At 41.3% G+C, this 23,348-nt stretch overlaps 1 protein-coding gene across 5 annotated transcripts in view; it reads right to left on the bottom strand.

Annotated features, from left to right (window-relative positions):
• Window positions 1-404: 404 nt before the first annotated feature.
• TMTC2 (transmembrane O-mannosyltransferase targeting cadherins 2) overlaps window positions 405-23,348 on the bottom strand; it is a 447,603-nt gene continuing 424,659 nt past the window's right edge. For all 5 annotated transcript variants that reach the window (XM_002711368.6, XM_089307532.1, XM_017342005.4 and 2 more), the window contains one exon: window positions 405-2,944. In XM_002711368.6, the coding sequence (XP_002711414.1) occupies window positions 2,765-2,944 (180 nt within the window). In that variant the 3' untranslated portion in view covers window positions 405-2,764. The remainder of the gene's footprint in view (window positions 2,945-23,348) is intronic.

The following is a 23,348-nucleotide window of genomic DNA, read 5'->3' as shown; positions in this document are numbered from 1 at the left end:
TTTTAACCTTTCTCCCAGCTCTGCTAAAACCTGAGACGGGGCCAGCGTGTAAAGCTACCACCTATGACCCTTGCATCCCATATGGGTGTCAGTTCATGTCCTGGTTGTTTCACTTCCCATCCAGCTCCTTGCTAATGGCCCGGGAAAAGTAGCGGAAGGTGGCCCAAATATTTGGGCCCTGCACCCACATGGGAGACCTGGATAAAGCTTCTGGCTTCTGGTTTTAGCCTGGCCCTGCTCTGGCCTTGTTCAGCCATGTGGGGACTGAACCAGCAATGGAAGCTTTCTCTCTCTCTCTCTCTCTGTAACTCTGACTTTAAAATAAATACATAAATCTTTGGAAAAAAAATTCCAGACAATTTCAGAACTGTTGCTGTAGATTAACCAAGGGCTTACACAATATATTTGTTATCAATGCTTTATTGTTGAAAACAAAATTGAAATTCTCTGGCACATAAAACAATTATTTCTACAAAAGGAAAGCCTACAAATCTTGATAATTTATACAAATAACAGTTTCTCAAAAAATAAAATTTTAATTTAGTAAACTTGTCTTGTGCTCTATATTTTTAGCACTGTCTGCAATAATCCACCATAAATCCCTGAGCGGAGACATTTTTGATCATGTTCTAACGCCCTCCCTTACTCCCCCCTCCCCCCGAGTTGGTCAGTTACTAAGTCCAGCCCTGTAGTGAAGTGTCAGGGACATTTAGTTATTGAAGATCCATGCATTTGGTGACACAGGCCCAATTGTTAATGCTACTTGGGAACTGGGTCAACATGAAGTGCCTCTACTGTGCATTCAGCGAATCTACTAAGAACCAAGTGCTGGAAAGAAGAACAGTAACAATAAAAAGACTTAAGATGTTAAAACGAGGGAGTCATTATAAGTCAAAAACTATTTAAATAAATAAAAATGTTAGACATTGAATTTATCTTTATAGCCTTATATTAACGCCCTCCCCTCCCCGCTTTTGCAGTTGCCAATGTACTAGAAGATGAAAATATACTTCAACCCACTATTTTGGTTTGACAATGGGTTTGTTGTTAAATGTTAAATATTCTGAAAACACAGTGATTAAGTTATAATTTAACTTCTGGCCCTGCAATGAAAGGCTTACAAAATAATATACATATTATAAGAGGGCCTCCTTATTAATGTCTTCAAAAAAATCTGTTACTACATTTGCCCTTCTCACAACAACACTAATGCCATAGGAACACTACTTTAATTTCTTTATCCCACTGTATGCAGATACATAACAAACACATAAAATATGGAGAACACATAGTATGATGTATTTGCATGTCCAGCTTCCTTTTAATGGAAACGCTAATCATATGTACATGGAGTGTGAATAAGTAGGAGAAAAGCTTATTTTCAGTTTCAAAGAACCGGCTTAGTGTATCAAAGTTTTTGTTACTCTGCTATGGTAGAATAATAAATAATAAATAAATATGTAAGATACAGTATAGCTACTTTCTCTACAAAGAAGCTGATAATGAACTGTTTTATGAAGTTAATTTTTAGTCACAAAGTTTGACTATAAGCCAAAACGTGCTCAGTAAATGTTTTTCTCTACTTCATTTATGCTATTTTACTCGTGAAATGATCATTGAAGGGGTTACTAACAGGAAACGAAATAAAACACCAGATTTGCTAGTGAAAAATGGTTTGCACTGAGAACAGCACGTGGCATAGGACCTGACACATGCAGGCTAATGTGACACTCTACTGCAGTTTAAAATAACTCATTTTTTTATGTCTTTTGGGATGAGCAAAGTAAGATACATATCATTCCTTGAAAATTTATCAGCATTGCTGTTTCGGTACCTAGGAGAAAGTGATTAGCATTTTCCAAACACAAATTGGCACCCATCCTCACACACTCCTTTGTATAGACTTGACTTTTTAACCAGCAACCTCTGCGAAGCACACATTTGTCTAAAAGCTGTTGGTGACTGGAACTAGAACACTTATGAATGTCCCTTTCCTTTTATCCTCTTGTACGTACACACATTAACCAGGAATAAGCATTCTGAAAGGTACTTTTCAAACACTTAACACAATGAATTCTACTAGGCATTTAGGGGAACATACTGACAGCATTAAAGTCAAGAACACCTGCCTGACACACATCAGGCCTCCCCAGCACTCTTCTCCAAGTCCTTTTCAGAACATGAAAAGCAAGTGATGTACAAAGGAGAGCCAGTGACATCCACATCATTAAGATGCTACGAGCACTGGCTGAGGAACAACTGCACATTTAGGCTCCAAAACTGCTAAGCAGGCTGTCCCAAAGGGGTAAGACAGCAGCGTTAGGACAACCAGCGGCTCACTGGGATTTCACACTACGCTTACGTCACTCCCTATTAGCACTTAACCTCTGATAGTTTACCGTGGCTGAACACACACTCTGACTTCCTCTCACAGTGTTTAAGGAATACTATAATTTTGAAATTAGCTTTCCAAAATGAATGAAGTCTATAGTTTAGACACCCTCCCCTTGTAAGAATCCCCAAAGATCCCTGTTTTAAGTGCTCTGGTTTACAGTCTATGGATAACAATTCCATCCTCCAGGAGGTTTCCAACGTTCCCCTTTTTGGTGTTCATGGCCATGCCAAAAACAAGGTGGATCTCCCAGCAGTGGCAGTGACCTCAGTGACCTCTGCCCTGCGCCTGTCATAGCACTGCTGGGAAGTCCTGTCCGGCAAGGAAGTCTGCTTTGTCAACTGGAGGAGGACGAGGTTCTGTCCTCCCGTGTCAGGTCTTGGAGGTCTTTAAGCCTTGCTTTTCCATGATGTTCCACAGTTTCCGCAGATTGGACTGCGTGATGACGTCGTCAGGCTTGAGCTGCAGGGCGCGAAGGTAGTTGGCTTCCGCCTTCTGGAGCCTGCCGTTGAGGTGCAGAATGGCTCCCAGGTTCATTAACGCAGCCGGATACTGCAGCAGGAGAAAGGAAGGAAAACAATTAAGAGGCCATTGCAAGCTTTCTTTCATAGAAGACAAACATCTTCGTTCACTAATGTAAATGATTCCCTTATGTCCAGAGGAATTTCATGGAAGCAATTTAGCAATTTATACACAGAAAGATAACGAGGAAGTTAAAAAAAAAAATCAAACAACTTCTGTTACTTGTGTTTAAAATACCATTTGCTGCTTAGAGAAATATTTATTTTTCCTCTAGTGAGAATGCATAGGTAAAATATGAAGATCTGATAATCTGGCTAGACACTACTGTTGGAGAAAAAACTTAATTTCAGACTGGAGGAATTGAAATTTTTTCAACTCAATGATAAAAAGTAAAAAGTTAAGTGGAAAATTGATGTCTACTCTGTTTTCTCTCAGCAAATATTTCAGACTGTTAATGCAAAACCAAAAATAAACTGCAAAATTTTACTGATACTTTTGAAGTAGGCAGGCATACAGGCTAAAATGGATTAGGTTTGTGAGCTGGAAGACCACGCCTTCACCACGCCCCTGTGTGACCTCGTGCCTCTACCTGACAGCACTTGGGTGCCTACTAGCCAATCAAGTTAATTAACCACTCCCCTTTGGAAGTGGGTTAAAAGCCTGGGACATGGTATGTCCCACCCTTTTCTTCTTCCCTGGCTTCTTGCCAGGAGCGGGCTGGCTGTAGCCCTGCGCCTCCAGTGCACGTGACCTTTGGGCCACCCACCCTCGGCTTCCTGGCCTAGATGCTCCTCCACGTGGCTGGTTCCTGGTGCTCGGTATGAACCCATACTTACCTCTCTTAGATAAAGCTCTCACTCTCCTATGCATCTTTCTCACTAAATAAAAGCCTAAAATGTACCATGCTGCCTCATTTATTTGTGCCGGTATTGAGAATTCTTCTCTAAATATTAGGCAAGAACCCTCTCAGGCTTATTACTATTGGGGATTTATTAATAAGCATATGGTGATATTGTATGGCACCCCAAATTCCGGTAGCACATGTGGCATCCCAGATGGCGCTTCTGGGGAACTCACTTTTAAAGTTAGAAACCTGAATAAAATTCAAATGAAACCACTGAAGTCATTTTTACACTTCAGTGGTTTACCATGAAAAAGTCCTTGTTTTGAAAAACTGAACAGTTTTTATGGTGTTCTACACAAGTTCTAGTGGTGAATATAATGGTGAAAGACAGTACAGGAAACAATATCAAAATAGATAAAATATGGTATAGCAAAATGGAACCATTTTAAGAAGTTTGACGTTATTTGTTAAAAAGTACTTAAGTGGCCGGCAATGCGGCTCACTTGGCTAATCCTCCACCTTCGGTGCTGGCACCCTGGGTTCTAGTCCCAGTCGGGGTGTCGGATTCTGTCCCGATTGCTCCTCTTCAAGTCCAGCTCTCTGCTGTGGCCTGGGAGGGCAGAGCAGGATGGCCCAAGTGCTTGGGCCCTGCACCCCATGGGAGACCAGGAGGAAGCACCTGGCTCCTGGCTTTGGATCAGCGCGATGCGCCAGCTGCAGCGTGCCGGCCACAGCAGCCATTTGGGGGGTCAACCTGTGGGACCTGAGCCTGGATCAAGGTGCAACTATTTTAAATTAGGCCTCCATCTTGTAACTTGGGCCTGACCAGGCCCTAAACCCTGAGCCAGAAGCTCCTAAAAAAATGAACTCCCCTTGCAATAAACTCTCCTAGCAACAGCCGATTAGCAGATAACAGAGAAATACCTAGAGTTCCTGGTGTCTTCTCAGGGCAGATAAGGTGATTGATAGCTACCCAAGACCCTGTAGTTCGGCACGTACACCCCAGCAGTCAGACCCTATGCTTCGGCCAATCAATTCAAAAGGCATCAATCCCAAAGCCATCCAACCACCTTTAGTAGGTCCGTTCCCACCACTGGATGCACTAATCAATTCTAAGAGATGTCTTTGAATTTCCTGCGGGATGAGATGATTTGCTAAATGGTACCATGATGTATAAAATGTCTCTAAAAACCCTGTTAACTGAAGGGTCGGGGCTCTCAATTCAGACCCGCTGTGTTGGTGTTGATTGAGAGTCCAGGCCCGGACCTGCAATAAAACTCTCGTGTGCTTTACAGAGGTATCGGCTCCTTGGTGGTCTTTGGGGACAATTGAACTGGGCATAACAAACCAACAGAAGGAAGACCTTTCTGTCTCTCTCTCTCTCCTCTCTCACTGTCTAACTCTGCCTGTCCAAAAAAAAAAAAAAAAAAAGTACTTAAGTAACTATCATAGGATTTTCATTAATGCCTAATAAATGTAATATAAATCTATTATGTAAAAAAGCTTCAAAATGTTAAAAAAAAAAAAAGCTCTAAAAATCCCAATTCTGTAACACTAGTTTCATACAGGGGTTTCCATCCCGCAGCTCTCAGACATTAGTTAACAACAATGAAAAGTGCTTCTCAGAGGAAAAAATATTCTGCTTGCTATCTACAAACAAGGGCTGTTCTGCTCATGTCTTGTCCCTGAAATACTCTGGCTCAAAGGTTGCAGCTAATATTTTGGCTGCTATATAAACACATATTTCAATTATCAGATAAAATTAAGTGTTTATGCTATGCTTATGTTTTCATCTTACAGATAGGGTCAGCTACTAAGTGTTTGTCAACTCTGTGCTACAGCTTAAAATAATTATTTTTATGATTTACTTTTTTCACTTGTTCAGCTGAATTCATGTGACTTTACTCTTTACTGTAAAAACAATTCCAAGGGGTGAATTCCAAGGAGTAAACTGACTAGGGGAAAAAAATGATCTCATTTGGATTTTAAGGGATCTGGGTTTCTTTCTTAAACACTGTGACCTTGGTGAAGGCCCCTAAGCTGTCTGTGCTCCAGTTGCTTCATTGTGGAATACTGAAATAACTTCAACTTTTCTGCATGCTGTTAGGAAGATATGAGAAAAATAAGCAAATACATGTAGCAATGTACAGGCTCAAAGCAGACACTCTACAAATGTCAAGGTCACTTTTCCTACTTTGATTTTGCTTGAGGTCTAACACATGCTGGTTTGTATTTTTTATGCTGCTGCTCAACCTTTATAATTTAGATTTCAGGGCCTATAAAATTGTCTCTAAATGTATATCAGAATTATTATAAGTTTTTAATGACTCATCATTATTTCAAACCTTTCTGTATTTTTTCTTTTCCTTGAATAATGTTACAAATATAAGCTATTCTTGATCTTCAAAAACCTCTTGGTCTGGATGACTCCAAACTTCTCGAGGAAATTACAGATGGTCAGTTTCTAATTTTAAACACCAATCCAAATAAACACAGCTCTAAATTACATGTGCAGTGAGAAGCTCCACAATGGAAACTGAAAATACCACCACCTACTCTGTCTTCCTAAAGGAACTTGGTTATCTCACCACCATTATAAACTTCAGCTCCTCGAGCCCTAGACACATTTCTGAATTATGTCTCCCAGCACAGTCTTGCACAACTATCAATAACTAGCTATTAAACTGATAGTGAAGTATGTTCACAAGCTGAATTATGAGAGATAAGTAGATAAAATGTTTAGACTTCCTGAGTGGGAAAGAGAGGTAATGGGGGAGGGAGAGCCACTGTTGGAGACTGCTCCTTACTCACCAGAAATAGAACAGGCCCTGTAAGGAGGCAGAGAGAAACCAGATGGTTCGGTGGGATGGACAGTCAGTCACTTCTTGAAGCCCGTTAGCCCCAAAGTGCCTGTACATACGGTGTTTGTACCTGTGAGTATATCTACAAGTCACAGGAACTCGAGAACGCTCTCAGAGGGTATGGAGTCTGCTCTGTTGCAGAAATGGACGCACTTCAGGTTAGCAGGGGACTTGGCATGTTGATTTCGTCCACCAATGGGATGGTGACAGAGTCTCCTTCACGTGCAATCTGCTCTACAGACTGCATCAGATTACAAACATTTTCTTCTTTTCTCTGCTTTTCCTCTCAATTCAAAAACACAAAGTAGAATTTTCTTACTAGTGTGCCTGAAGAGCTGCTGAATCTGAAAGCTAAGAAATTGGCCTTGTCTTTATCAGTATTTTAGATATTTTTCTTAGGCTAAACATGTAAGAAATGGGTGTAGAAATGGGTGGCAAAGTATAGCATGTGGGCCGGCGCCGCGGCTCACTAGGCTAATCCTCCATCTTGCGGCGCCGGCACACCGGGTTCTAGTCCCAGTCAGGGCGCCGGGTTCTGTCCCGGTTGCCCCTCTTCCAGGCCAGCTCTCTGCTGTGGCCAGGGAGTGCAGTGGAGGATGGCCCAAGTGCTTGGGCCCTGCACCCCATGGGAGACCAGGATAAGTACCTGGCTCCTGCCATCGGATCTGCGTGGTGCACCGGCTGCAGTGCGGTGCGCCGGCTGCTGGCAGCCATTGGAGGGTGAACCAACCAACGGCAAAGGAAGACCTTTCTCTCTGTCTCTCTCTCTCACTGTCCACTCTGCCTGTCAAAAAAAAAAAAAAAAAAAAAAAAGTATAGCATGCTGCAAAATCGGATTTTCTGTTGTATTACTGAATTGTAGCCTGAGGTTCTTCTGTCCTTGGAACACTGACATTACCTACGTACCATGAAATGATGCAAACAATAGTAGTATTTCAATATTATTCTCATAAAACGCAACTAGGATAAGTTAAATCTATTCTGGAATGACTTCTGAATGCTAATTATAATAGTTTTTGTAACAACTTTAATTTTGCATCATGAATTCTAGTGTGTTCCTCATTAAACAAAACTAATCATGAGTTGTTATTATGAACTTAATGTGGGAAAACAGATATCAAGAAGTTCCCATATCCTACATTTTCTCAACCACTGCCTTCCCTAAAGAGTAAAAATATATGCAAACGAAAAATGTGTATACTTATGACCATCATTCAATATTTTTAAGCAGTTGTACATTTCACATTCAGTTGTAACATTTTGGTTTGGATGTAAATGTCTATGTTAAAATTTCCTATTTGAAAGGCCTACAAATATGCATTAGGGAACATCTGAAAGATTACTGTAACTTTGTATCTGGTGAATGGAAATGGATGAGGTTTCCATGCAGGTGTGCTAAACTGTGAGGTAAGAGAACCTTCACCAGGGCTATCTGCTTTGAAAACACCAACCATTATTTTGACACAATTTCGAGTGCTGTTAAGACACTCAGGAATAAAAGACTACATTTTTTTTTCTTACATGGTTGTTTTTTCTTCTCTTCAAAGACAGAGGCTTTAGTATTTTAAGCCTATCATTTGTGCCTTGCACAGCAGTGGCTTAGGCAGCACAATGGAGGCCTAGAGGACTGACAGCCTTCAGGTTTCTGAGACCAGCTGTGGAAATTATAGTTGAGGGAGTGGCATCAGCATTCCCTGGAGCTTGAGAGAGATGCCCAATTTCTGGCCCTCTTGCTGCATTACAATGTGCATTTTAACAATAGGTCCCTTCAGGTAGCGCGTGCTCATTAACATTTGAGAGGTCACCTTCAGATCAAAGATTATACCATTTACAGCTTTTGTGATGAAATGTCCTCTAAGAGGTAGTAAAATGCAGAACAAAATGTCAGATCAAGTACCTATTCCCTAGTAAAGAATTGTTCTCTTGGTCATGCAATTATTTAAGTAAGTAAATGTTTAAATGAAATGTTATTAACAGGAGTCATAAATGATTAAATGATAATAGAAGCAAAGGGTATGGAAAGCCTTCTGAGAACCAAAGAAGAGCATGTAAAGATTTCTCACCAGACATTAACACTACATAGCTATGCAACAGAAAAAAAAAAAAAAAAATTCAGGTGGTTGCTATCTGATACATGTTGGTGCCATTTCTCTCCAGTAGCTACAGTTTGTGTGCTGGGGGAAACCCAACCACAACAACTGAGGTCTTCCCTCTCACACACTGTCTTTAAAAGAGGAAATTTTCAGCTTGTTGGCCAAGGCAGAAAACAGCTTGCAGCCCAGTAACATGGGGCTCCTGGCTCTGCACCCCAAGTGACACCATTGTCTGCTTCACAGACCAGGAAAGAGAACCAGACCCTTCTAGTTTCCTTGGACAGATGCTTTAGATCAAAGGGGCTGACTGGCAGTCACACTTAGGCAGGCAAGTGATCTTTGTCAAGTCTCTAGGCAATTCTGCTTTTACTATCATTTTGGTCTTTGGTTTACTTGTCCAGTGTTGGAGAAAGCATGGACAATTACAGGATATATACTGGAGCAGGGAAGAGCAAAGTCAAGACCATCCAATTCGGATTCTAATCTAAGGCCCTTGATGTTGCCAAAGAACTCAGCTGAACACATTCGGTATCCCAAATGCACAGGACTGGAACACACAGTCATATCTAGCCTGAGCCTGTCCTGTAGTCTGAGAGAGAAATACACGCAGGAGGAATATAAGACAAAATGGGACTAGGATTGGGAATTCACGTTTCCACTAGGAGGGGCTGAAAAAGCAGACCTTTGCACACGGAACCTGGGTGGGAGCCAGAAAAAGAGGAAAGAGGACTTCACTGTGATGTCCTAATTCAGCAGGAATCAGGCTCTCTCTATCTCATTTTCCCTGTGGCCACTCAGCCTTGCTGAAGGATAATCAAGAAATGAGAAAAGGTTCAGAAAATATGAAGGTGCTGATGATAGACCAATACATGTAATTTTATAGGTATATTTATTTTCATCAAATGACCCACTATCCACACATTTGCATATTTACTGTTGTATGAAGTAAGTAACTTTAAAGAAAGAATAACTGAAGTTTGCCTGACCTAGCCATTACTTAATTACTATACTACACATTTGGGGATATTTTCATGATAATTACCTTTAATCTTCCTTCTAAATATAATCTGCAAACTTAAATGAGTTTGCACAGTTAAGTTTTTAATGGATTGTCACTGCTTTTAAAGTAGTTCTCAAATAACTTAATGAAGGCTACCTATTGCCATTCAACTGTATTCAGTTGAAATTACTTACGCAGTTGAATTTACTGAAGCAGTGACTATGAAGTTTAGTAACAGTATAAATATTTTAGGAAACATATTAATGAAAAATACCATGTATGCATAAATATAGGCATCTCTTTACTGGTGTCTTATCCATTGTAAATATTTAATAAATAATTACGCAAATAAAGTTTTTAAGATGACCTGTTAGGGGTCTTCAAAGAGGGAGGTGCCTTTCTCTGAAGGGAGGAGAGAACCTCCACTTTGACTATGACCGTGTCTAAACAAGATAAGAGTCGGAGAACTCAAGGGGCTTCCATAGCCTTGGAAACTCATAACTGGTGCATAGGGAGATTACTGATGCCATAAACAGGAGTGTCAATTGGTAAAGTCAACAACAGGAGTCACTGTGCACTTACTCCTCATGTAGGATCTCGGTCCTTAACGTGCTGTACACTGAGGCTTAATGCTATAACGAGTACTCAAACAGTATATTTCACTTTGTGTTTCTATGGGGGTGCAAACGACTGAAATCTTTACTTAATGTACACTAAACTGATCTTCTGTAAAAAAAAAAAAAAAGAAAGAAAGAAATTTTCAATTCCCAACTTGACTCTCACTGGGATTAAACATGACATTAGGTCTGATCTGATTTCATCATCATTTAAAAAAAATCATCTATTATTTTTCACTTTATGTTTCTGTGTGGGAGCAAACTGTTGAAATACTTACTTAAGGTATACTAAGCTGATCTTTTGTATATTAAGATAATCGAAAATGAAGCTTGATGTGAATGGAAGGGGAGAGGGAGTGGGAAAGGGGAGGGTTGTTGGTGGGAGGGACGGTATGGGGGGGGAAGCCATTGTAACCCATGAGTCGTACTTTGGAAATTTATATTCATTAAATAAAAGATAAAAAAAAAAAAAAAAAAGATGACCTGTTAGGCTTACAAAAAAAAAAAAAAAGCATTAAATGAGCTGAAAAAAAAATGTTAGATACCTTATTTCCTCAGTTCCAGTATCATTCCTCTTCTTTTGCTCCACTGGCTTGTGGGACATAAGCTAGAAACTTGAATAAATTATCTTTGATTCCTTGCATTCTCCTTACCACACATAAACACACTCTCATCTAATTGTGAAGTCTTGGGGGAAATTACCCTCAAATCTCTCTCAAACCTGTCTCCTTCTAATTATATCCTGTCCACTCTTCCAACTTGGTTTAAGCCCTAATCAACTTTTCTGGGATTATTTTAAATAACATTAGTTTTACAGAGGAAAATAAGAATAAATGAATAGGTCTCTGAACAGATTGATGGGTGACAGACTAAATACATATAAACACATGAGTAAAGCTGCATGTGGGTTTTATCATTTATTTCATTGTTTTAGGCATACAAAAACTTCAGAGAATGCAACAAATACTGTGTACTTATCTAACAAATAAAATTCCATAAATACAATTGAGACCCACAAACATATCGCACTGTGTAATTTCTGAACAACCCCAGAGAACAGCACTGTCTTGAAATTGACATTCATCATCCCAGTGCATGTTTTACATTTTTATTTTTTGTGCACACATAATAAATGCAAAGATTATTTCATAAGTTTTCATCTTACAGATCTGTCATCATCCTTCATAGAATGCCATCCCGCCCAAGTACTCCTCTGGAATTTGAGTTTTTTTCTCAGCTTTTTGGATTTACCCATGTTGACTTCAGTAAGGGTTAGTTCTGCCACATGAATTCCACTAAATTACTACCTTAATGAGGGAATATAAACTCTTTACCAGAGGGCTCCCATCAAGTCTCGGGCATCCCTGCATTCACTTATGGGAGAGCTCTGGATCACAGGGGGTCTCTAACTTTGCCAGATATTACCAAACTATCTTTCCAAGTCATCATGTCAAAATGTATTAACAATCAGCATGTAGCAGGGGTATCCTTGATAACACCTGGTTGGTGATATCTAACTTTCTGATTTTACTGAATCTAAAGTTGCAAGATATTATCTTATGCTGTGCTTAATTTCTTTTCCCTGATGACCACATCTATTAATGCCATTTTTATAAATTTGTTAGGTGCTTATATTTTGTCTTCAGTGACACACTTATTCTTCACATTTGGATAGAGTGAGTTTCTAAGTGGTTTCTCCTACATGCAGTTATTTGAAAGGGGAGAACACAGGATTCCCAACATCTCAAGGCAAGCCCTAAATAGGATTGCTTGCTCAGTATTTCCCAAGACTCAGAACCAAAAAATCACTGTTTCTAAAATGAAAAATCAGTTATCATAAGAATGGGCTTACTTTCAGTGAGAGTGGCAGTGTCGTGACAGAAGTCTGGGAAGCAGAGGGTGGTCTCCAGGAGGGGCAGTGGGACCCACATGAACATCTCAGTCTATCCATGGGGGGACCCTGGGCTTTTCTACATGGTAGAAAGGCAGCAGCCCCTGTTAACCAGCATGCAGAAGAAACTTTTCTCTCTAGCCTTTATGTCTTTATCCACATTTCCTGCCCTCTGGCTTTCTTCTTAGCTCCTTTTTCAGAAACAACAAAAAAAATAAAGTATTCACAGTATGTTTGCCTTGATCGTTCTTCATTTCTGATGGCACCATGAAAGCTCAGCATGACATCCCATCTCTAAACGGGCAGCCTTCTATGGTTCTGCCCGACTTCAGTCTCTGCCTTACTCCATCTATTCCCTATCTGATCATTTGTTTTCCTAGAACACAATGGTGTTGTCGTGGTTTCAACCTGTGCCTACAGAAAAGAATCCAGACGCTTCAGATCTGCACTAACAAGCCCTTTATAACCTGGCATCCAAAATAAGCCATCAATGTTCATTCTGCCTAAGCCACAGGAAACTTCTGACAGGTGTTCTTTTGAGTATCCATTCCTTATAATAGACTGCTTTGCTAACAGTGTATTTCTTCCATTCTCTTTGACAAACTTCACTCATTTTTAAAAAAAGTTTAACAACCTCTTATTCATAGCTTATTTTGCTATGTTGCCATAATACTGTCTACATACATTATTTGCAACACTTAGGATGATAAATTATATCTACTTGTTATATAAGTGTCTATCTTCTTTGCTGGAGGCCAAGGAAGACAGAGGATGCAAATGCACTCTGTCTTTATACTGTTAGACCCAGGCTCTGTCACACGAAAGGAAATCAATCACTGCTTGTTGAGACAAGGAACATTTGTAGGGTTTGGCAGATAGAAATGATGTAGGAGATGTAAAATCTACATCAATATCAATGCAGTTTAATAAACATTTTTTGAGCACCTGCTGTATGTCAAGGTTTCTGCCTGAGACTGGATAAGGGGTGATGAAGAACAGTGTAGTTTGAAGGCCAGGGTAGTGACACAGTGGCTTAAGCTACTGCTGCCTGCAACATTCCATATGAGCCTCAGTTTGAGTTGGGGCTGCTCTACTTCCGATCCAGCTCCCTACTAATGTACCTGGGAAAACAGCTTAAGATGGCCCAAGTGCCTGGGCCCTAACCACCCACGTGGGAGGTCAGGGTGCCTTGACTCAGTCCCAGGCCACTGCAGCCATTTGGAGAGTAAATCAGGAGATGGAAGATCTTTGTCTCTCTCTCTGTATAACTGTGCTTTTCAGATAAATAAATAAATCTTTAAAACAACATAGTGTATTTTTGAGTCTCTGTGACTTTGGCTAATGGTAAATGCATGATCGGCATATTTCACCAGTTATTCTGACGTACGCATTCATTATCTCAACTATGATTCTCAAAGTAAGAGGTAGGTAGAAGGATTATCCATGCAATGCTGTGGCACTCTGGAAGACTCACGTCTGAATGATTTTGCTGTGCTCCAGGAGTTTATATTCTAATACAGGAACAAATTCTAACACTCCAAAGAAGAATCAAGTGTGTCTACAAGGGTGATATTAAGACTGAGCTATAGGGAGAGGGGAGATAATTTCTTTATGGATATGAGGCTACTGAACAAGATGTATTATCAGATTGCTTCAAGTCGTGTATGCCTCCAGAATGAGAATAGCACACAGACTTCTGAAACTGGTGGGCTGCATCAAAATCAATTTGTTACTTTTTAAAAGCATTTTTAGCAGACTGCTGAGAACAGAACCAAGAGTGGAGAGGGGTCCTAATACAAGAGTCTGAATTTCAATTAGTTTGTAGATTAAGCTGTCAATGGTGATCTCCATGATGTTAACCCTTCTGGAGTCAAACCAAAGTGGAAAAAAATACCTATTAAAGGCCAGCGCCGCGGCTCACTAGGCTAATCCTCCACCTGTAGTGCTGGCACTCCGGGTTCTAGTCCCAGTCGGGGCACTGGATTCTGTCCCGGTTGCCCCTCTTCCAGTCCAGCTCTCTGCTGTGGCCAGGGAGTGCAGTGGAGGATGGCCCAGGTCCTTGGGCCCTGCACCCGCATGGGAGACCAGGAGGAAGCACCTGGCTCCTGGCTTTGGATCGGTGCAGCACGCCGGCTGCAACGCACAGGCCATGACGGCCACTTGGTGGGTGAACCAACGGAAAAAAGACCTTTCTTTCTGTCTCTCTCTCTCTCACTGTCTAACTCTGCCTGTCAAAAAAAAAAAAAAAATAGCTATTAAAAATGCCATATTAGCACAACAAACCAAAGGATTTTCACAAAATACACTGACGAAACAAAGCCCCCTACACAATAGAATGCTCCAACTCAGAAATGAAACTTTGCAGTCATATGTTGACTACAGTCATATTTTGAATAAAGCATCTCTGTAAAAAGATTTACCAAATTGTAGACACAGCAAGGGAAAACACAGGAAATCTAGCAAATGCAAAGCCAATTCTGACAGATAATAGCAATGATTCATTTTGAGTCTCAGTTTCAACACAGTATCTGGGTTTTTGATATAGCTTTGAATAAAACGAAGCAGATACAGGTGACAAGTGACACAGTGCTGCATTAAGGGAGTACCTTCAATTTGTCAGTGAGACATTTTATCCCATGTACTCAACCCTTCCCTCCTCCATCTGTCCCATCCCAGCGGGTGTTACAAGAACATTCATTTAAGTCTTATGATGGGTGTGATTGCCATGATGTGGAGTGCTATTTATTTCTGTGGCAATCAAAATGCCAACAGCTGTGGTTTGGGGGAGAGAAACAGTGATTGTAACAGAATAATTTCAAAGGTGGTGGTTATTTCTAACAGACTTTCAAGTGCATCTACTGAATGAAGAACACGACCTCAGAGATACAACCTTCACTGAAGACGATCCTGTTTCAAAGTGGGGTTTCCTGATGTCTTTATTTCACAGGGACATCCTTCACAGGATCCAAATAGGAAACATAGATCCCAGGCCACCTAAATTTCACTTGCGGCTTTTATAAAATGTAATCAGTACACTGTTTATCTTGCTTTGCAATAAGCATGCAGCTCACCCTTTCAAGTAAAATTACTAAGCAAAAATGCTACCACAGTGAGACTGATGACTCAAAGCACACATCGACTAGAAAAAGGATGAAAATAAGCAGATTTGAAGGAATTGGGAAAAGAATATACACAACAAGCAAGCATCATCTTTCTCTCTGAAACACCAAGAGCTGGCTGCTCTGACCCATCTACAAAATCCTACAGCATTCTCTTTTCGTTTTCTTTGAACCAAATTCCTTGCCAATTTCTATTCCAAACACGAATGATTTAAGCAACATAACTCAATCTACGTTTATTCATTTCTTTTTAGCATGAAGGAGAAGGGGGAACATGTGCATGCTTTATCAATCATAATCATATTACGCAGAAGGATTTCCAGCTGTACAGGACATCCAAGTGTGTATGTGTGAGGCATGAGTCTGCATGTATGTACTGAAATGACCACTCATTCCAAGAGTTGAAACAGGGCACTGGGTAAACCATGTTCATATTAAAAATATATTTCAGATATTTGTTGGAAGTGGAGATTTACACTTGGAAAATTTAAAAACTGAAATGTTAGGGTAGACAGATCCAGAAATCTATTTTTTCTCTTGGTCTTTTGCTTGCATGTTGACCATCTAGAACACACACACACATACACACACATACATACTTCACAAAGTCTGTACAAACTGAATGAAAAGGTAAATGTATTTTGGTGCACAGAAGCCTTTAAATTCATGCATAGTTTTTTTTTTTTTATTATATGCATTTCCCATGGACATTGTGAAGATCCCTTGTATGTAAAGATTTCAAAATTTTTTGTACCAAGTTAAACTTTTTAATTCCAATTTTGATAAGCTGAAGTACCCTCACATGTGCAGCAATACATACACTATAATTACTGAACTATGTTGAATAATCAAGAATCTACTGCTCAAAGAGAGACTCCCTGTGTCCCTTCTCTTGTTATAAGGATTTGACTCCCATCGTGAGAGCCCCATGCTTATGACCACTCTAAGTTTTATGACCTCCCAAAGACCCCACCTCTAGCTATCATCATGTTAGGGGTTTCAATACAGGAATTCTAGGGGGTACAGACATTCAAACCACAGCAGGTGGGTAAGACAATTTTTTTCCCTCACACAAAGCAGTTGGGGACTATTGTGTAAACAAACATGATTAATTCAGGGGTGACCATTCCATTTTGGGCAATCACATGTGAACATGACATCAGAAGGCAGCCACTGTCCATTCACAGGATAAATCTTTAAAAAAAAAAAAAAACACAAACATAGAGCAAATTCCCCAGCCTTTGTGCACACCGCAAGCAGAAAATGTTTCACATACTGCATTGGGAGTTAGGATGACCAGATCAAACATAATAGAAAAGAGCAAAGCAATTGCTCTAAACACTATAAATCTTTCTTGGGACTAAAAATAAAATGTAAACACACTGTCTGATACATGGCATTCTATTTGCACTTTTATAGGGCCATGACTTTGTTGAAACATGCTTGGAAAAATAATGATGCAAGGTCTTCACACATCATTTCAGAAAAGATTCCATCAAGACACACCAATCAAGGTGAAGCCATGCTGGACTCCAAGCCATCATACTTGCCAAGGTGTCATAGCTGCTGAAAATGTAAAAATAAATAAATGTGGCTTTCATGCATCCAAGCGCATGGCTAACCTCTGCCACTCACATAGTATAAGCTCACATATCACCCTCAAGATCTCTCCATCCTATTGCACATTCCGCTTTTATTTCTGAAAACTTCATATCTGAAATTGCCACAATCACATTGCATCAATCACCTCCTCCTCATAGGTAAAGTGGGTACAGTCTACACATTTTTATCACCTCTTAGAAGGTTTTAAAGACTGGCTCTATGGCATTTTTTGAGTAATAGCCTATAAATGTCTATACAGTTCAAAATCTGCATTGCTTTTTACAAAATCTACTGATGTCTTTTCTCTGGGCAAACCTATTCTTGATAACCTTCAAGACTCCTTACTGTGATCTATTCTGTTAGTATAAAAAGGAAGCAAGTAAGCAAACAACTAGATCAGTAAAGCAATCACCCAGATCCAGGAGAGCCCAAGCAACTGCTAGCCTCCAATATATTCACTAAATAATTTGACAATATTCATAAATAACAACCGAAATGAAACTTGAAATAGAAGGTAGAACTAAATTATTCCAGACCCAGAGATTATTTCTCATATGCCAACTCCAATTTTAGACCCAGCTTAAATAGGGAATCATTATGATTACATAGCACAAGCCAAATATGCTCACAGATTCACAACATACTATAGTTTCACTTTGTCAAATAGTCTAATTCTATATTGACAATGTAACAATCCTGAAACAGTGATCTGATATTTGAATACACTAAAACTTGGTCACATATTAGCTCTATCTATGATTCATGTCTGAACAAGCAAAATAAAAAATGCTTTCCTAGAAGTACAATTAGACACCTCTTTTCAATCTTTCATGTAAGAAACCACAGGCAAGAACTTTTTCTGCTATTTTATATTATTCTTTTTAAAATGATTTATTGTATTTTATTTAAAGGCAGGGTGAAAGAGAGAGAGCGAGAGTGAAAGGGAGAGAGATCTTCCATCTGCTGGTTTACTTTCCAAATGGCTACAATGGCCAAGCTGGGCCAGGCCAAAGCAAGGAGCTTGGAACTTCATCCAGGCCTCCCACATGGTGGCAGGGGCCCAGGTACTTGGGCCATCTTCTGCTGCCTTCCCAGGTGCATTAGCAGGGAACTGAATTGGAACCAGAGCAGCCCGTACTTGTACTGAAACTGATCTAGGATGCCAGCACCATAGTGGTGGCTTAACCTGCTGCGCCACAACACTGGCCCACATATTAGTTATTCTTAAAACAAAATAGCTTATACATATTTCACTATCTTATTACAATGTAAACCATTTGCCTCATGAATGCTTAAAGTCCACTGCATATAATAAAATACAATCTCAGTGTCTTGAAATGGCTCAGAGAAATTAAGCTACGCACTACTGCCTCTAATTTTACACTTTTATTTACTTCAGTCAGAAAGAGGTCTCAGAACTTTGCTGACTTCTTTGACTCATCCAGGAGAATAAATACGTGGTAATTAGAGAGGTCATATTCCCCCGAATTAAATCCTGACTGCTAAGTGAGCTGCTCCCTTACAAAACCGCCCCCACCAGCACCTCAAGGGTGCACGTGGCAGGTCTGCAGATCTGGTCAACCTCAGAGCTGCGCACGGGAGGACGGGAGCCACAGCCATCCCAAAACACAGGGGCTGGTGCCATGGGTGTCTCTTACTGCACGAGTAACCGTGAAAGGTGAGGAAGAGAAAATTCATCACAGTAGAGTAAGGTAAGAATTTTAGTAAGAATGTCACTGGCAAAAACTTTAACAGGTGGAGGAGAGCTAAAATGTTATCTATGCTGCAGTCCTCTGGTCACAGCTTTTCAACTTATATCAGTAGATGTCATCAGTTACAGCCAATTTTCTCTTTCCCCCCTTTTAATGTAATTGTTCATCATGTACTCACTTATTAATTTAACATCTAATTATTAAACTGTGGGGAGCAACTGGGAGCAACTCGGACTAGACTAAGTTACTCGAATTAAGACTTATTCTATGCATCTGCTCTCCCACAATATGGCACTGAGAAGGGAGAAACAGCTTCTGCTCAGCTGCCTCCAGTTCAACCAATAAACTGTAGGACCTGCTCCTGATTGGAGGAGAGCAGCGTACTCGGCGTGTGGGTAGCAGAGTTGGGATTGGTGGAAGAGGACTATAAAGGAGGAGAGAGACAACATGCACTGGGAACACCTGAGGAACACCTGTGCAGCCCCCGAGAGCCGGCCGGCGGTGTGCCGCTCCCCCGCGGAAGTGGGGAAAGTGGCAGGGGGAACCGCCCTTCCACGGAGGTGGAAGGGACGGTAGCCAACCCGGGAAGAACCAGCAGCAAACCCGGGGAGGGCCGAGCAGACAAAAGAACAGCGCAGGGTCCTGTGTCGTTCCTCCACGAAGAGGGGGAGCGACATAATGGGGCCGTGACTCGGATAGGAAGCCTAGGCAGGGTTAGTGTCGTTCCTCCACGAAGAGGGGGAGTGACATTAAACATCTACTATGAGACTGGGTATTGTACCAGCAATACACAAAACAGTTAACACCTTAGTGTCATATGAGCTTATATGTCGCTCCCCCTGTTTGTTAATACAGGAGAGAGGGGTAACAGAAGGCGGGGAGGGAGAGAACCTTCAGTAGTCAAGGTTAGTGCCATTCAGTGCTGAAGGACCATGCTGGTTTCAGTTGCATGTCATGAAGACTTGGCTCATAAGAGGACAGGAAGCATTTAAAGGCAAGAACAAGAATATGGGTAGATGCGGTGATGGAAGCCTATGGAGGTTCCCTCTAACCACTTCTTGTTTTTGACAGGCAGAGTGGACAGTGAGAGAGAGAGACAGAGAGAAAGGTCTTCCTTTGCCGTTGGTTCACCCTCCAATGGCTGCTGTGGCTGGCGTGCTGTGGCCAGAGCACCACGCCTATCTGATGGCAGGAGCCAGGCGCTTCTCCTGGTCTCCCATGCGACTGCAGGGCCCAAGTACCTGGGCCATCCTCCACTGCACTCCCTGGCCACAGCAGAGAGCTGGCCTGGAAGAGGGGCAACCGGGACAGAATCCGGTGCCCCAACCGGGACTAGAACCCGGTGTGTCAGCACCGCAAGGCGGAGGATTAGCCTACTGAGCCACGGCGCCGGCCTTCCTCTAACCACTTCTATTTCCCCAGGGTAAGAGGAGACAAGGTCATCGGCTGAGTGGGACGTCCATAAAGGGGAAGAGATACAGGGGATTTTTGGTACTGGAGTAAGATATGAACAGTTATTCAGAAAAATGCTGAGAGAGAATGTACTAGAAAACTGGGACCATTGCCACTCAGGTCTAAAGACTCATTTGAGGTTAGCGGGATTAAGTGTAAAGTGCATTGTGCCTTTCATTATATTCATGATGCAGACATGAAACTGGAAGAGAGGTGTGGGGAGCAACTGGGAGCAACTCGGACTAGACTAAGTTACTGGAATTAAGACTTATTGTGTGCATCTGCTCTCCCACAATGTGGCGCTGGGAGAGGAGCGTACAGCTTCTACCCAGCTGCCCCTTACCAACTTGATAAGCTGCAAGAGCCGCTCCTGATTGGAGGAGAGCAGCATACTTGGCATGTGGGCAGCCAAGTTGGGATTGGCGGAGGAGGACTATAAAGGAGGAGAGAGACAACATGCACCAGGAACATCTAAGGGGAAAATCTACCTGAAGGAACACCTGTGCAGCCCCCGAGAGAGCCGGCTGGCGGTGTGCCGCTCCCCTGCGGAAGTGGGGAATGTGGCAGGGGGAACCGCCCTTCCACGGAGGTGGAGGGGTTGCCAGCCAACCCGGGAAGAACCAGCAGCAGACCTGGGGAGGGCCGAGCAGACAAAAGAACAGCGCAGGGTCCTGTGTCGTTCCTCCACGAAGACGGGGAGCGACAGAGAGGAAATAATTAGATGTCGATTCGGCCAAGAACATGAGGAGGAAAGAAGGCATCAATGACAATGACCGAACTCAGAAGTCAACTTAAGAAAAGAGGAAGGTGGGGCAAGATGTGGGAAGAATGGTAACACACCGGTGCTTCCCACAGGTTGCAAGTTTGGAGTGCGGCCAATGCCTCTGGGAAATTGGTACTAGCGGTGGAGATAATAGCCAGGGAACAGATGTTTTAAATGGGATCATGGCTGTCTTATAGGTGAGAAAAGAGCAACTGGGTAAGAGGGGCATCCTGGGACACAGAGTTAGTAAAACAGTTCAATAGTTGGGGAATAATGGATGACACAGGAAAAAGAGATAGAGAAGGTCTTAGGAGCATTACATTCTGGGGAATGAGGGATGACCTGAGAGAAGTGGGCATTTTGCAATGACTTAGATGAGCAGAGATAAAGAACATGATTGATATTAGTCTTGATGGTTGGAGAAAACAACACAATAATAAATACTAGCAAGAATGCACTTTAGGTAGATAAGGTAATATTTTTTAGTGAAGTAAACTTTTTAAAGATAACTTCCACTTGCTAACACCTAAATTTATGTGCTGCTGTTGCTGTAACTTATACTTTGGGTAACTTCACCAAGAAAGCAAATGTAACACCAAAAGCACGTTCTTTCCAATAACTGATAAGCCCATTTCTTAAGGTGTTTAATTGCTTGCTCTTACTCTGAGGAATTTAGTAGGCCCAGTGTTATTATGAGCTTTCTCTAGTGCCTTGTAGTTCATGTTTTATGATGTTAATTTCCCTGTATTTCAGAAGTTAGCTAAAAACATCATTGATCATATTTCTACTTGGCATTCATTAATTAGAATTTAGTAAATGAAAAATAAATACATCCATCAAGTAACTTAAAAGAACCATGTATTTAATATTTTATTTAGTGGTATTTTTATTTAAAGACTAAACTTCAAATAGTGATTATTTCTAGTGGAGGGTACACAAGGATGGGGCAGGAAAAGAAACAAATAAATAAAAGGAGCACAAGAAAGTTATCAGCAATGATTAGTTTTGGAATTACATGATGGCTTCACAGGCATGAATCGTATCATTTGTTATCCTGCATGTTTAGTTAAACACATCAATACACTTTATGCTTAGATGGTATATTACTTGATACTAAAAACATTTTTTTTCAAACATCCTATTTGAAGACTGCACCTGCACTGGGCTCTCCTATTGGCATGATTCCAAGGGGAGTAGCACACGCTCAAGAAAAAGTTCCCCTGAGGCCGGCACTGTGGCACAGTGGGTTAACGCCCTGGCCTGAAGCGCTGGCATCCCATATAGGTGCCGGTTTAAGTCCTGGCTGCTCCACTTCCAATCCAGCTCTCTGCTGTGGCCTGGGAAGGTAATGGAAGATGGCCCAAGTCCTTGGGCCCCTGCACCCACGTGGGAGACCCGGAGGAAGCTCCTGGCTCCTGGCTTCAGATCGTCACAGCTCCGGCCACTGCAGCCAACTGGGGAGTGAACCAGTGGATGGAAGACCTCTCTCTCTGCCTCTCATCTCTATGTGTAACTCTTTCAAATAAGTAAATACATCTTAAAAAAAAAAAAAAAAGTTCCCCTAAGCCATATTTTGGCTACAGTGAATGGAGAAAGGGAGCACACACATGCATACACACACAGTGTATCTCTGGTCAGATGTCTGAATCAAATCCTGCCCCAGCAATAACCACAGACACTACCATCCTTGCCATGAGACCATACACTGCCTCTTCAGATCTATGTCATACTGTTTTATTTGCCCGCCCTTTCTTCTTGCACCTTAACGTTTACTTTCATTCTTCTGGAAGGATAAGCTTTAGAGATAACCCTTCAGCAAAGGGTTTCTGGTGGCAATATATTCAGCTTTTGATGATCTAAAAAGTTGATAGCTATCATTTTTGAAAGATAATCCTAGATTCTAAAACTATTACAACATTTTTTTTTCTTATCACCTCAAAATAATTATTGCACTGTTTTGAATGTTTCATTGTTGCTTCCGATCTAATGTACCCTTAGTCTAATTGGTATGCCTTCATAGTAGGCTGTCTTTCTTTCTGGTTGGTTTTAGGTTGTTGCTGTCTCTGGTATTCTATATGACTACTGTGATAGGCAAAGGTATAGATTTCTGTTTATTTGTTCCTTTTAGAACATATTGTTGGGGTTAACATTGTGGCTCAGTAGGTTAATCCTCTGTCTGTGGTGCCAGCATCCCATATGGGTGCCAGTTCTAGTCCCAGCTATTCCTCTTCCACTCCAGCTCTCTGCTATGGCCTGGAAAAGCAGCACAAGAGGGCTTCTGCGTGTGGGAGACCTGGAGGAAGTTCCTGGCCCCCTACTTTGTATCAGCCCAGCTCCTGCTATTGAGGCCATTTAGAAAGCGAACCAGTATATTGAAGATCTCTCTGTCTTTCCCTCTCACTGTCTAACTCTCTCTCAAATAAAATCTTAAAACAAAATAAAATAGAACATACTATCGCGTGTATTCTATCTTTTAATCA

This window comes from Oryctolagus cuniculus, chromosome 11 (genome assembly GCF_051225735.1).
Source record: "Oryctolagus cuniculus isolate XC-2025 breed Fujian yellow rabbit chromosome 11, ASM5122573v1, whole genome shotgun sequence".
Lineage (NCBI taxonomy): Eukaryota > Metazoa > Chordata > Mammalia > Lagomorpha > Leporidae > Oryctolagus > Oryctolagus cuniculus.
This window is presented reverse-complemented; position numbering and strand designations above follow the sequence as displayed.